Source organism: Cyprinus carpio, unplaced genomic scaffold (assembly GCF_018340385.1).
Source record: "Cyprinus carpio isolate SPL01 unplaced genomic scaffold, ASM1834038v1 S000006746, whole genome shotgun sequence".
In the NCBI taxonomy this organism is placed as follows: domain Eukaryota; kingdom Metazoa; phylum Chordata; class Actinopteri; order Cypriniformes; family Cyprinidae; genus Cyprinus; species Cyprinus carpio.
Genome location: NW_024879345.1, coordinates 3,703,530 through 3,718,923, shown reverse-complemented (window position 1 = coordinate 3,718,923; position 15,394 = coordinate 3,703,530). Strand labels below are relative to the sequence as shown.

At 36.7% G+C, this 15,394-nt stretch overlaps 1 protein-coding gene across 6 annotated transcripts in view; it reads right to left on the bottom strand.

Moving 5' to 3' along the window:
- Window positions 1–15,394, bottom strand: part of LOC109068738 (triple functional domain protein-like) — a 135,944-nt gene that overhangs the window by 11,332 nt on the left and 109,218 nt on the right. For 4 of the 6 annotated variants that reach the window (XM_042755756.1, XM_042755752.1, XM_042755754.1 and 1 more), the window contains 18 exons: window positions 11,128–11,411; window positions 10,216–10,386; window positions 8,671–8,766; window positions 8,439–8,587; window positions 7,760–7,826; window positions 7,283–7,386; window positions 7,113–7,182; window positions 5,873–5,962; window positions 5,669–5,761; window positions 5,493–5,543; window positions 4,991–5,068; window positions 4,373–4,564; window positions 4,094–4,274; window positions 3,285–3,910; window positions 1,791–2,038; window positions 657–795; window positions 543–570; window positions 267–432 (listed from right to left, as the gene is read on the bottom strand). In XM_042755756.1, the coding sequence (XP_042611690.1) occupies window positions 267–432; window positions 543–570; window positions 657–795; window positions 1,791–2,038; window positions 3,285–3,910; window positions 4,094–4,274; window positions 4,373–4,564; window positions 4,991–5,068; window positions 5,493–5,543; window positions 5,669–5,761; window positions 5,873–5,962; window positions 7,113–7,182; window positions 7,283–7,386; window positions 7,760–7,826; window positions 8,439–8,587; window positions 8,671–8,766; window positions 10,216–10,386; window positions 11,128–11,411 (2,833 nt within the window). Of the gene's footprint in view, window positions 1–266; window positions 433–542; window positions 571–656; window positions 796–1,790; window positions 2,039–3,284; window positions 3,911–4,093; window positions 4,275–4,372; window positions 4,565–4,990; window positions 5,069–5,492; window positions 5,544–5,668; window positions 5,762–5,872; window positions 5,963–7,112; window positions 7,183–7,282; window positions 7,387–7,759; window positions 7,827–8,438; window positions 8,588–8,670; window positions 8,767–10,215; window positions 10,387–11,127; window positions 11,412–15,394 lie in introns of those variants that run through there. The other 2 variants (XM_042755753.1, XM_042755757.1) reach the window with 2 other exon arrangements.

Sequence of the window (15,394 nt, the reverse complement as noted above, 5' to 3'; positions counted from 1 at the left end):
TATCCAATATCAATGACAAATTGTGAAACTAAATTTATTAATTTTTTTGTCCATATAGCTAAATGCTACCAAATGTAGTCAGTGAACAACATTAAGGCAATTTCACAGAAATATGTAGCATGCAAAATGTTTCTTTCAGTAAACAGTTATGAAAGTAGCAAAATGACTGTTCAAACTCGATCGGAAACCATAAAGCAAAAGTGCCCTCTCCAGTCTGTATAAGTAAGTGCAACACATGTACAATGATGTCTATGTCCTGGTTTTACCTTTGTGTGAGTGTGTATCTTCCACCATTGCTGAGATTGCTTTGGTCAGGCCCTCTCCAACAGACCGAGGCTTTGGGCTGCCCACAGATCTTACAGCGGAGAGTGACACTGTCACCCCTGTCACACACCACCTCACACAAGGGCATCACAAACTCTGGGGGAACTGCTGCGAGCAAATCAGAAACTTAGTCATTTGGCTGTTTCATTATGACAGAAGAACAATTTAATCTATGCAAAGAGATTTCCAAGAACGAAAGAACAATATTTTTTACTTACCATCATATATGTAGTTGGGATTCAAAAGCTAAAAAAAAAAAATAGCAATGATGTAATTTTGTAGAAATTGTCATAACCATAAAATTTCATAATGAGTAATGATTAAAGCAGTACCTTTACAGAAACCTTATTGGCTGAGCCATCTCTAGACTTGCGATAGCCATTCTCTGGTTTAATCTCTTTCCTTCCCTCTTTTTCTCTCTTTTCGGACTTTCGTCTGATGCGTAGAGCTGTGTGCCACGATAAGGACTTCCTGATTGACAAATATAGCGCTGTTTTAAGAGAGCTAATTCACAGCTAGACTATAAATATTAGACAGCAAACAAGAAGTCAATATTGTTTTTAAAAACAGTGATGTCTTCTTTCACAGTTACAGCCTAAATTTAAGGCCAACATGAACGTTACGTGAACTTACTTATATACTTAATAAACATCACTGCACATTCCCATATGGCAAAAAAACAGAAAAAAAAGAGAAAAAAAAAAAACAGTATATTTTCTGTGACAAAAATATATTTCAAGTATATGCCAAATATATGCTGCAAACAGTGAAGCTCAATTAAATATATTTTTAAACAGAATATATATTTAGTTTCAACCTTTATTTTCCAAATTTTTGCACCAAATACATTTCCAATCTTACAGAAGCTTACTGTACATTTAGGCTAAATGCGAATGTGGATGGATTTCAAAAATATACAAAAATGGCCAAAAATATATTGGTAGAAAATATATATTTACACAAATATATTTTAAAGCGTATTTTAGCAAATATTTTTTGTCAATTTTTGTATATCCTGATTATTTAAATGTTTTCAAAACCCAGTCAATTTCTTTTAAATAAAATCAAGTGCCATTTGTCATATATCATATCATATCATATCATATCATATCATATCATATCATATCATATCATATCATATCATATCATATCATTTAATATCATATCGTATCGTATCACATCACATCACATCACATCACATCACATCACATCACATCACATCATATCATATCATATCATATCATATCATATCATATCATATCATATCATATCATTTATTTTGGATGCAGCTAGTAATATTCAGCACGTTAACATTCAAAAGACAGCAACATGGATAAAATATAGAAATCTGTTGCTTGTATGAATAACAAAAATGGCAAAGGTCAACACCTGTGTTGCTGCTTTACTCTAGTAAAGTAACTAATCAGTCAATCTCAAATCACAAACAATTAATAACCAATCCTTACTTGAGGGTTCCATCATGGTAGTCGGGGATAATGGTGGAGGTGTGACCCAGAACATAGCCAGGGATCCAGCCCTCGGCTGCTGGGCCTTGTTCTGTGGCGGCACGGAAAACTAGAAACATGTTTTGCTGGTTAGAGGCCAATATCTGCACAACCTCTCCTTGATACACACTGATCTCATCTTCTTTTAGAGCCACATAGTCCTGGGTCACCAACATGGTTGACACACTGCTGCTGCTGCTACTTTCACTCTAAAAGCAGAAACATAGCAAAACATCAGAGTAGCAACTTATATTATTTAACAAACTTATATTTGATTTAGTATTTCTGTATATGAAGTTTGTTGTAGCCATTTAGTGAGCTGGACATGTCAGATAGCAAGAATAAAGCAAGCGAGAGCAGTTCTAGGAAAAGATTCACAAAGGGAAGTTGTTTTAGTTTACAAGATCCTCTTCCAAGTTACACTAAAGTGTTCTTCACACTGACAGTTCACAGTTAAATTGCTAATGTTTGTCTTGACGGTGTACTGTGGTTAAGTGTGTCATGAGGTGGATGTGAGCTCAAATGTCTATGTTCCCACTGAGAGTCGCCGCAATGCTGAACGCTTACTTTCATTAAAAATGAACAAGTTCTGGCATTTTTGTTGCTGCAAATTGCTTTCAGTGTGATTACTCCTTAAGACTGTTTGGTAAAAGAAGAAAGCTACCACCCTTAAAGACCCCATGAAATCAACATTGGAGTTTTGTGGTCTTTTAACTTCAAAAGCATCTATATGCTACTGGACTGCTAAAAGCTGAACAGAAATATCCAATTTTAAAATGTACAATCTTTCTCTTTCAGGAAACAGACAAAATATGCTGATGCACTCATGTGTGTAAAATGCTCTCTAGAATGAGAATATACCTCCCCCTAATACCCCTATGCTTCAGACTTGCTTCAGATGCAAATAAAGCCTATTTGCTATTTTAAAAAAGGAAAAGCCCCTTGATATGTCTCACTCCAACTTCCTTTTTCAATAGTAAACAAATCAGCACAGTATTTTATGGGGACTTTAACACCCCACAATATGTTTTTAAACAGATTATCCCAACAAGCATTTTTGAAAACTGTAAAAAGAAAAAGAAAAGGTTAAAGAAAAAGAGCTAGTAATTGTTAGTTGGCTGGTTTATGTACTGCCAATGCTTGCGTATCAGATCTTCTCAGGCAGTTAGACAAAGAAAATCCTGCTAGTTCAGACCAGATATAATCAGCAGAGATAGTCAACGGATGTACAGAGTTTCTGAGAAACTCTCAGTGAGTTATCCTGGTTAACAGTGTGCATTGTTAGTTGCTCAGCACAGTCAAACCAGGCCAGTTAATATCCACAACAGCCTGTGAGAATCCTCTTTTAGTTCCAGGACAACACACATATACCTCAGCAGGTTAGTATGAAGCCGGAGGTGGAGGTGAAGCAGGACTAGGCCTCACTGAAGCCAGGAGCTAGAGATTGGCTCTTACCCCATTGCTGTGAGTTGAATGCAGGGACTGCTCACTGGTGGAGGAGCAAGAACTGATGCGGTCCAACTCCTTACTGTGGGTGGAGTGCCTGCGAGTCTGACACTGGTTGAGACTCAATGTGTCACTCTGCTCTGTGTAAGAGCCAGGCCTGCCAGTAGGTGAGACTGGCATTGAGGCCCAAAATGGGGAGCCTTTCTGGACTGTAAAGTTCTGAGGATTTAATGGGGAGAGAATGGGCGAGGGGACTTTGAGACGGGGCTTTGTTAGGGTGAGGGACAGGGGTACGACTGTGGCTCTTGAATTGGGTGTCCCTGATTGGGTATCCTCGCGTAGCTCCTTCAAGGTGTTCTCCAGTACCCGCATCCTAGGTACCTCGCCGTTTAGGTCCTGGTCAGGAAGTGGACACGTACCTGAAGTGCGGTCATCTGGGGCGGGGGCGTGGTGATGCTGCACTGGCTGGGGGAGACGAGAAGAAGGTTGAGGGATTCGGGAAGATCGGGACCGAGAGCCACAGCTGGGACCCATGGCAGAGCTGCTGCTACCCCCTGGAAGTCCACTGCTGCTGGGTCCACCCAGACCGCTTGGCCCAACATGGTTTCGTTGGTATTCAATGGGTGAAGTCAGTGCTGAGAAGACAACAAGAGCAAGGGTTAAATACTATAACCCAGTCATAAAAGACATTAAGAGTAAAGATACGAACAATAACAGTCTTCAAAAACATAGGTTAAGCCAATGGTGGTTGTTCATGGGGCTTTACACCTACAGCCTCCCATTTTGTAACTTTTTTGGAAACTCTAAAATTGTGTTACCATTAAGGAAGTTTCTCTGGTTCTCCAGGATGCTGCTGATCTGCTGGATCCAGGCCTGGCAAACCGCCCGGTTGGAGGAATGGAGGACATAGTGCTCTGTACTGCCAGTTGACGACCTTGAGGTCAAAATAAACTTACAAGGGTCATTGTCGGGACTCTCTTCTAGACCCAACCAACTGACCTGCAGAGCAGAGAAAGAAACAAGAGATAAATGTTTTTTACTTGCTATACTGTGTCTTGAGCACAGTGTTTTCTACAGCAGTGGTTCTGTCTACACACCTTTATGCTGTTCTTAAACAGATAGCCTGGCATGGAGAAGCCCTTCTTTTTATCCAGAGGTTCACTGAAGATAACTATCTGCTCGAAGAGAAAGACGCGCCTCTCTTTCATGCGGGAAAGGAGACCACCATCCTGGTCTGAGACCATGAAGGTATCCTGGAGAACCAGTCTTCCCTGCGCTACAATTTTACCCTAAACGCATACATAACAAAATAAACAATGCTTATTCCTCAGAAAAATTCTAATTCCCTAGAATGTGCAAACATAAATACAAACTTAAGTACAAAACTGCACTTAAAGATAGACTGTTCACAACAAGTAGAGTGTAATTTGAAATATTGTACAGTGATGTTCCCATGTTTTTTAACTAGAGGCATAGTCACTTTTTATTTGCTTGGATTGTGTATAATTTTTGTCAGGCATCTATACTCTTTCCTTAAAATGAGGAAAATTCACTGTCATTCTTGGTTTGATTTGTGGAAAAAAAAAAGTTTGCAAACAGCTTGTGGACTTCCTGCTGATTTATACACATACAGCTGTTAATGGCTGTGCTTTTAGCTTCAACTGGCCTACACGCTTGCAAACTTTTGTAAATAAGGTAAGAGAAATGCATCTTACATCAAATCCTTGGAGGCGTCCGACATTCATCATGTCATTGCAGCGTTTCGGAACAACACACATCACCTCTACTGCTTTCTGTGAGAGAACATATGTATTTAGAACTTCATTTTTTAATTTTCTGAAGAAAACATGACTGGTGCTTGTTTGTGTAAAATGTGCCACAATAATACTAAGGTGTTAAAGGAGATTGCTAAAGTGTTGCTAGCTAGTGTTTGCTAACTAGCCCAAGACAAAGGTTCCTACATTCATGCCTATAATCTTCTGGTCTGTAGACATGGCTATGGTTACAGATGTAATATGATTTATGTTTTAAGTTTTATCATCTACTAGGCATAAATTAAGACTTAGAAATGGTTAGAAATGCCATAAAGTTAGCAACATTTTTCCTCAAGCTGCATGATTTGAGGTACAAAATCATTCATATTTGTAGCATAAACGGTGCTGGATGAGTTACATGTCAAAGTTAAAAACTAACCCATGTCTTAAAAAATACCCTTACTTCTAATTCTACGGTGTCCAAACCAGCCTTTTTGGAGATCTTGAGAAAATCCTACAATTAAGCAACAAGAACAATGATGAGAAACAATCTTTTTTCAGCATCTTTTCTTTACATAATGATGGGTCAGTAGTAATGGAAGGAATGACTACTTTGCTAATGAAATTTCTTTGCCTGACCTTCAGCAGAAGCTGGTATTTCATGATCCGCTGCACTGGTTTGATCAGTAGATCTGTGATCTGTAGCCTGTGGCCCAACCTCTGTTTTAAATCCTGATGAAGATATAAAGAAAAGATGAGATCTCATTAGTTCTGAGTCTGTCTCACATTTTATGACTCATGTTTAAATGTCAGGCAGGATGTAGGCAGTGAATTGAGTCTTACCTCAAAATATGTGTCAATGTACTCTGAAACAATGTGCTCTGATTTGGGCTTGTTTTGGCAGTACACAATGTACATGTGCAGTCTTCGTTCCTGTGGACAAAACAGAATTTCAGACAAAGGAAGTCAAAACGTACTCATTATACTAAGTAAGATTTAAAAAATGAATAGTTCCTGTCCTTGTTTAATCATCCTGACTGGTCAATACAGCTTTCCAGTTGTGCTAAAACACACAATGTACTAACAGCTATGATCTCTTCACTAATCTATTGTGTATATCACATATTGACCACTTTCTTTTAGTGTAAGTATGGCATGTAAAGAAAAAGTTAACCCAAAAATGAAAACTATTGTCACCATTTTCTCACCCTCATGGCATTCTAAACATGCCTGAATGCTTTTATTCTGTGGAATGCAAAATAACATATTTAAAAAAAATAAAAATTGCCCATACAATAAGGGTTCAAAGGGTCCAAAACAACATTGACTTTCACTGTATGGACAGAAAAACTAAAGTCAAGTCAAGTCAGATCAAATCTTTAATCTGGGTGATAATATAGTTTTCATATTGCGACGATACAAGCAATCAGACAGTTGAGCTATGCGATATATGTGCAATGCGATGTACTGTACATATCACCCTGTACGAGTATACTGTATGTATATTGAAAAAATGAAACCTACTTATATATCCAACTTTATGTAAAAAGCTGAGAGATAATATAGTTATTTTTGCAGCCGAGATTTGCTATATAGTATATATTGCTTCAGGTGAGTATACTGTATGTATACAGGCAGTTCTGGGTAGTAACTGATTACATGTTATCTGGATTACGTAATCAGATTACAAAATGTAAGTACTTGTAATTAGATTATACTGCATTTTAAAATGCTCAATCAGTTCAATTAATTAAAGTTATTTTTTTATGGATTACATGATTACCTACAATTCACATAAAGGAAGTAAATTATTCATGATTTATTGATTCTTTTTTTTAATTTTTTTTATTTGTCTACTTATAATTTACATACATTTTTGAAAAACCTGCTGTAATCTAATGTTTAATGCATTTCATGATGTTGATAACAAATAACGTAATATATTTTCTTTCTCTTGTTTTTTTTCACTGGGTGATAATATAGTTCATATAAAATCAAAAGAAAAGAAAAGAAAAGAAAAGAAAAGAAAAGAAAAATGTCAAAACATTGAGACATTGTTCAAAATCAATGAATCGTTTCATACCTGTCTGATAAACAGGGGTGCGAGCCTATCTGGGTCTTCCAAGCACTTCTCTAGTTCACTAAGAAAGAAGCTACAAAGATGAGAGGTGTAACATTAATGACAGGAAATGAAAGTAGGGGGTCTTAACAGTATTTACGGGAAGGGAATCTAAGTGTGTCACTTTCACATACTCTTTATGCCAGTCATAAATCTGGTGAATGTTCCCAAAGACGATCTTATCTTTGCCCTTCATGTCGTCGGGTACGCCCTCCTCCTTCATCCTGCTCATGTATCCCTGCAGGTGCCAGAACACATCAGTATGGTTACCATGGAGACTTTGGCACGTAAAGCATGTGATCTTACTGGAAGACCATTCTGAATATGCTGCAAATCCAAAACACTCTCAATTCCTGTGCCACACTGTGCCAACACAGCTGACACAAGGCATTCAGAGAGACACTCTTAACAATGTCAAACAAATCATGTGATTAATTCACAACACAACAGTTGTGTAACTCCTCAATAGATAGATAGACCACTGAACAAACAGAACTCAACCCTGACAGCAGCTGCCAATTATGATTACTTGAATGAATGTGTTCAGTTACATGCGGTCACCATAGCGATCTCACTGTGGTATTCGTTAAAAGAACTGAATAAGAGCCTACCTCCACGACTGCACCAAGGTCTCTCACATAATCTCTCTCTGTCTCCACCAGTTCCAGAAGTACATAGCTGAAAATGAAAGAGAAAAACACATTCACATTCAAATCAAAGAACAATTCAAGATGGCAGGCAGAGTCAAAGGAAACATTGTATTTCACTCAGTATCAAACCGTATCTGTAAAAACATTTCTAATTCATAAATCTAACTAAAATGTACACAATATTTGAGCGTGCCACACATTTTTATCCTAATTATAGTACTCTGTAGGAATCAGTACAAGACAATTAGCCCATTAAGGGACACATGAAAAAATATACTACATGATTCTGTACCTGCCTTGAACTTTGTTGAAGATGCAGTCAGTACAACACTTTTCTGGTTAAAACGATTTTTGAAAACTTTTGTCTTCCTTTGCCGTTTATTTATGTACCATACCAGCTAACTAAAAACCTTTGTGATACCTCTCTGAACCTCTGTGACCTGCAGCACTTTTTGTGTATAGGTCAAAACATTTACACTTGTGTTGAGAAATGCTTGGAAGCTCCGACGTTATTCATGGTCCAAGTCAGTCACCTAATCGTTCCACACATGAGATTTAATTTTGGTGTGGCCGTACAACTTCTATGTGTCTTAGAGAGCTTATATAACAAATATTTCAGGAAAATAAGACAGGAACACACTGTCGTCTCTTGACGAAGCCAGTCTTGCGGTCGTCCATCTCGTCGATGGGAGAGGAGGAAGACAGGAAGGAGTTATCTGATGGATTGAAGGAAGGACTACTGCTATCTCCTCGCTCAACAGGGAGAGAACTAGGCCGGTCCTCCAGACTCTGAGAGAGAAGAAGTGGACAATACAAAAACATTCAATGTAAAAACTCAAGCTGTGATCTCCTACAACTATGTGATCTCCTACCATTTTGCTCTTAACGAGTTCCTCAATGGCAATGACCAGTTCAGCTGCACTCGGTGTCTCTGAGCTGCTGGGACGTCCAGTCAGACGGGAGGTAGCCTACGCAAAAAAGAAAAAAAAAAGTAACAATGAATCTTACTAAAGTAGGACTATCACAAAACAAAACAAAACAAAACAAAACAAAACAAAACAAAACAAAACAAAACAAAAAACAAAAAAACTAAATGCAAAGCAAAGCAAAGCAAAACAAACAAAAAAACATCAAGACCTGAGGCTCGTTTACATTGTTTTGATGACTTACTCATCAATTAATTGTTGGTGTTACATTCAGTGCTGTCTAATTTGCATGTTAAACATCCTACATGTGTTTTTTCTTTTTTTTTTCACAAGGACTAATCCATTAAGAAGTGTGTGACACCATCTTTGGGTTGTGGTTACATATTGAATGACTATTTCAATTTAATCAGTAATTAGCACTGGATCCAGAGTTGAAAGGTGAACCACAAAATCACTATAGACTTCAATATCCATTTATTATGTGAATCTGCAATGATGCTCACCATTGTAGTGTTCTGATACTGAAGGCAGAAACATTCCAGTCCAAATATAGCAATAGGTGTGGTGTCTGTATTCGCCAGTCAATCAGGGGCTAATTTCAAAGTGGGAGGGGCATATATAGGGGGAATGGAAGTAGGAATTTTGGTTTGGAAGATTTAGGTTGTTTTGGGTAAAGAGTAAGTGCACACATGGCCCATCGCATGTGATTGTATGCACTCCTGAATACTCCATTAAGGGACACATGAAAGGTCACAGACAAGGTCAAGGGCCTTTTCAGTCTATAACAGTCAGAAGTTCACATTTTTAGAAATGCTACTGAACAGGATCAGTTTCTGTGCCTCAATAAACAAGATCTGGCAAAGCACAAATAAGGACATGTGGAGTATTCAAATAAATTAATGGACAAGAAGGAAAATATACAACAAGGACAAGGTGTAAAAGTAGAAAAAATTACTGCAAAAAAAAGGGAAGAGGAGGAGAGAGTTGGAGGAGAGAGGACTACATAGAAAGATAAGGAAACTGAGACAAAACAGAGGCAGAACAGAAATCAACATAATGCTGGAGAACATTAAGAAATAAAGAGAAAACAGACAGCAGTTAGAGAGGCCTATCAGAGACCTTCTAGACTATCATCAATGGTCAACATGAAGTCAGCATGACACCATATTTACAACAGATTTTACTTCCACAATGCAATGTGACATTTTTTCTTAGTAAAAATGTCCCTGAGGAAATGTAGGGTGAGCTTTAATCTGTAAGGTATTGATTGGATTGCTAAAAGTGGGCTTCCAGAGATTGTAGCCAGACCTGAATACAAATTTGGAGTTGGTTGTGATTGTTTCTCTCCCTAAAACAATTAGTATTAGACTAATTTATTATTTGGTCTAAAACAAAATTTTTTAAGCAGCCACAAAATCTTAAAACAATTCAATAACAATTAAAAAAAAAAAAATCCTCTCACAAAATTATATTATATTGACTAGCATTTACCTTGTCCTCCTGGGAGTCCTGATGCAGAAGGCTGTGCTGTTGGATGGCCATAGGGGGCGGCAGGGGAACCGAGTCTGGCCCTTCCTCCCCCTCCTCCTCCCCACAGCTCTGCATCCCTGAAGAGGAAGACTTAGACAGAGTGCCACTGCTCAGTCCCTCATTTCTCATTCTCTGCGAGGACAGAAGAAAGCGAGAAAGAGAAATAGAAAGGAAGAAATAAAAAATAAACATTGTTAAGCTATGGAACAGCTTTTTTATACCAAAATAGCTCCAGTGGAGGAGTTTCACTGTATTTATAATTGCTTTACACTGGAAACCACGAGACATGAATAACCCAAGCAACTTTAGTCCCCTTATTATTATTTATTAACTTTTTTTTTTTTATGGGGGGATCTGGAAGTGTTAGATAATTGTCTAACATAAAATTAATTTAGCAGTTATGTCTGTACCCCCTTAAGTGATTATTGACATGTTACATGTCCTGACAATGTAATGCTTTTTCATAATTATATATATATATTTTTTTTTTTGTAAAAAAAAAAAAAGTAAAAAATAAATATATATATATATATACACAACATAAAAGCTACATTTTCAGCAGTCATTAACCCAGTCTTGAGTGTCACATGATGCTTCAAAAATCATTCTGATATGCTCTCTGGTGCTGAAGTAACTTTTTTTACTGAAGTAACTCCTTAAAATAATTATTATTATCACAATTGAAAATGGCTGACCACAAACTATGAACGGTAGTGTATGTACATTCATACATACAGTTTTATAATTCATTAATTGATACACAATGCAGTTTTTTTATTTTTTTTATTGATTGCATTATTCAAGCTGATAAACCTTACAAAAATTGTTTGTTAAAAAAAAGGGGACTTTCTGTATTGTTTTCTGGTCACCAACCTCCTCTATGGTCTCATCTTGTGGTGTGGCGGCACTATCATCGGAGTCTTTCTGTGAGCCAGCTTCTGCATTCTTGCGGACATCTCTATTCTTCTTGTGCTTGTGTGCGAGTTTCTTCACATGGCCGTCTGCTTTACCACTGCTGAGTCGTCTGACGGGGCTGGTCAGCCACTTGCGCAGAGTATTTCCGGGCCGTTTTGGTCCCGGAGAGCTCTGCAAATGACCCGGCTGCAGTGTGGCACTGCCCGAAAGTCCTCCGTCATTACTGGAGACTGAGAGCGTGTCTCAAAGAAAGAGGGAGAGAGAGAAAGAGAGAGAGAAGTGGTGTTTACATGTCTTGCTGGGCCTAGTCATTGTTTTTGTTTTTCAGAACTGCTGAAAAGACTTTTAGCACAACTCTACACAATTTTTGGGGCTACTGTGCATGCAATCTCACTGTACCATAGCTTAATATATCATAACTATGTAATACACTTATTATAAATATAACTAAAATGACATCAAGCATATCTGAAAAGTCAAATCCGACTATTAGATGCTAATTATTCTGGGGTTTGTGGAGAAGTGTGTGAGCGTGCTTTTCTGACCACAACAGTGATGCAAATCGCAGCCCTACTTTTCACTTCAGAGAGGTTTCTGTTTTCAGCCCTCTTCAAAACTGAAACTGTAAAAAAACGTCTTAAAAGACCTTGCTCTGCTCCTTAGGGAGTATTTCCTTACATAAAGCTTGCATAAGATATAGAAGTCTACTGATGTGCAGAAGAAATGCCTTAAGACTTCCGATGAACGATCTTCAGGGGAAGAGTAGAAAAATCAAGAGCTAATAAATAGATCTTTATTGACTGTCACTATATAAATCTTTCTTATGCTGTATGAATTCTCAGCTGTCTTGCTCTTAGTAGTTTGTCCCATCACTCTGGGCGGTATATTGAAGTAGCTGACCCTATTGAGACCCATCTGTCATAGTTCACACTCTACGTCAAAAATACACACAGATACTGTAGCTACACCTGGTAAACAAAAGCCAGCATTTACTAACTAATAAACACATCAATTACAGCAGAGAGCATTTTATACTATTGATGTCCACAAGCGAATCATTGTGAATGGATTGATAATATTGAATCTTCATTTGAAGTTCATTTGAACCGATTCACAAAAGATTTGAATAAACTCTTATTGTGGCTCATTCTGGCCAAGAACTACCCGATTAGACAAGAAGTGTCTGACTGACATCTAAAGCAGCCAATCATAGCTGGTTTTTACGCACCGGTGTTTGGGCAGGTTTATCTAAACCATCCAATATATGAGTAACAGTCAGGACAAACAAAATGAATTCTGAACTGGTTAACAGCAGGATTTTGTGTTAGCACACAATTTAGCAAGTCTGTATGTTTTTGCATCTGTCTTTTTCTTCATAGCAGGATATAAATCGTAAATTAGCCAGTTTAACACGTTAGATTTTATAATATCCACAACAGAATATTTCTGACAAATTCCCCAGATTGGAAAACTTGAGACTTGAATATGATTGAATATGATTATCTAAGTCTATGATTTTTGTGTGTTGTTACTAGATACTAGATATTTCAGTGATGAATGTGGTGTGTGTGTTTGCAGTTCTGTTACAAATTAATTCCTCCTGCACTGTTGTTAAATTCACACCTGAACAAACCGAGCCTTCAGCGCCACAGAAATGAGCCCTGTGCTGGACACTGTGTATGTTTCCGACTGTCCCCTAATATGATACTATACAGTGATTTGTACATTGTACCAGATATAAATCATATTTAAACAGATCTGAAATATTACAGAAAACTATTTTTTAAAAACACTCTCCGTCCCAACTGAGGTAGCGTTGATTAATTAGGAAGGAAATCACATGCTTGAGTTGTGACAAAATGATTTTCTCCTACTTTGAATCTCTCATTTCAAGGTCTGATGGGAAATATTTAGAAAGAGATTTATTTGTTAGAAACTAATTTATGGCGCTTTCAAATAAGCATAATCGTCTGGTCTGTTTCACTGAGAGCCTCTTAAGTCTGAATTAATAATAAAGACTCGCTCACAAACACATGCACAGGTTTCACAATGTTTTGCTGCATGTGCATAGCAACCTTTAATGGGGGCAAACGTGTTAATAATAAAAAAAAGGAAAATAATTTAAAACATGTGCCAAGTTATTACAAAAGTACTCATTGTATTCTTGATGATTTCATAAGGCTTAGAAAAAAAATTATAAAAAATGCCACACCACAAGATGAGACCATAGAGGAGGTTGGTGACCAGAAAACAATACAGAAACACTATTGTTTTTTAATAATACAATAATATAATTAAAATTTGGAAAATATTATAAATTATGTAATCAAGTAAATGTAATAACCCACCGAAAGCATTGGGGTATTGTACATTATTTCTAATTTTTTTATTTTTTATTTTTTTTCAAGGTAAAGGATATTTTTATTTTATTTTTAGTAATATCTTGAACTATTCAGTCACATTCAGTCAGTTTTTTGGGGAAAATACACATGACAAACTAATTTTGTGTTATCATAAAAAGGTCAAACTAATTTTAAGAACCTTTTTGCCCTTGACACAAAGTAGGAAAGATCTGTGGTATATTCATATATTTTAAATATATAAATATATATTGTTATTTAATTTAATTATAATTATAAAAAAAAATAAAAAATAAATAACAATAAACTACTTACTGTGTTACTTTCTGACTTTCTGCCCCCCAAAATATTAAAATAAATTTTTATTTATTAGTAGATCATCATAAAGAACATAATCTTTTTTCCAATTTGTGTATGAATTGCATTTTTTTAATGTATATTTTAAATTAAATGTACATTTAAATTAATAGATCAAAGTAATGTCATGTCAGTCATCTATTCACTTTGGCTCTGCAAATCTAAAAAGCAGACAGTGGCAACTTTTAAATGCTGACGTCCCCTCAAAATCAACTTAAAATGCCTTAAAATCACTTCATATGAATCTTAATATAAACCCTGCATATGATTTATACATCTGTATATCAACATATCCATACGCTTAACTTCCTAAATACATTGAAACCTCTTAAATAAACAAACCACATTATATTAAGCTGAGTATGACTATGGTATTTAGTCCTAATAGTGTTGTTGTCCTGTGAGGCACATACCCAAATCCAGCAGCCAGTACTTGCAGTTCTCTGAGCGTCCTGAAGCTGAACCCATGTGACAAAGTGGCCTGACTGATCAAAATGAGTGTATTCCATGTGCCATACCAAGAAGTGATCCGAACGGAGGAGGCAAACTACACTAACTCCTCTAAACTGAAAGGATTTTACCATATAATGCTGAGAGGAGAGTGATGGACTATAAAAGAAAGGGAGGGAGAGAGAGAGAGGGAGAAAGGAAGGGGGATGGAGAAAGAGGGAGGTTTTTTCATTCAAAGCACAGACTAAACTAATTCACACAAAGAAAGAGAGAGAGAGAGAGAGAGAGAGGAAGGGAAAACCGGATGAGAAGAATCAAAGGGAGGAAAGAGGTGAACCTGCAATTCTTTAATATGAAAGATGTGATTCTGAAAGAGCCAGAGTTACAAATCTTCTCACAATTAGACAGTTTCAGATAATTTACTAGCTTTCTAATTCGCGGAAAATCAAAGACTATAAGCAAGTAATATTGCATATATTTTGCATGTAGATATATCTGCATATAAACCTATTGTTATGACCATAATTTTATTTTATTTTTTTCATGGCATTTTGTATTTCATCTTGTCCACAAATTTTAGACCAGATTCTCATTACATTTACATTTTACAGCATATCAGTCAAATAAAAATTCTTCACTTTTTTGTTTGATTTTATAGATTTATTTATTTATTGCAGTTATTTCAATGACTTTCCCAGGAAATCACATTTTTAAAATTCCCTGTGGTTTTCCAAGACCGCGGAGTCTCTGATTATAGTTTCACAAGATCTTGGGGACAATATGATATGAGACTTGACAGGCTGGCAATGTGAGATTCACCCAATTAGATTATTAAAATCTCAAAAAATTAATGGTGTTACAGATATTTTAGATTCTTTTATGTGAAGATGACTGAAAATACTATGTGGATGATGGCATTCAGCAAAACGACATCAGTCAAGCTTTGACCTGTTCGAACATTTTCAGCATTTTTCACTGGGAACAGTAATAATACATCTCAGCGGTAAATACAGTTTTAAAGTGTACAGTACGGCTGGTAGGCTTGGCCAATATCAGGT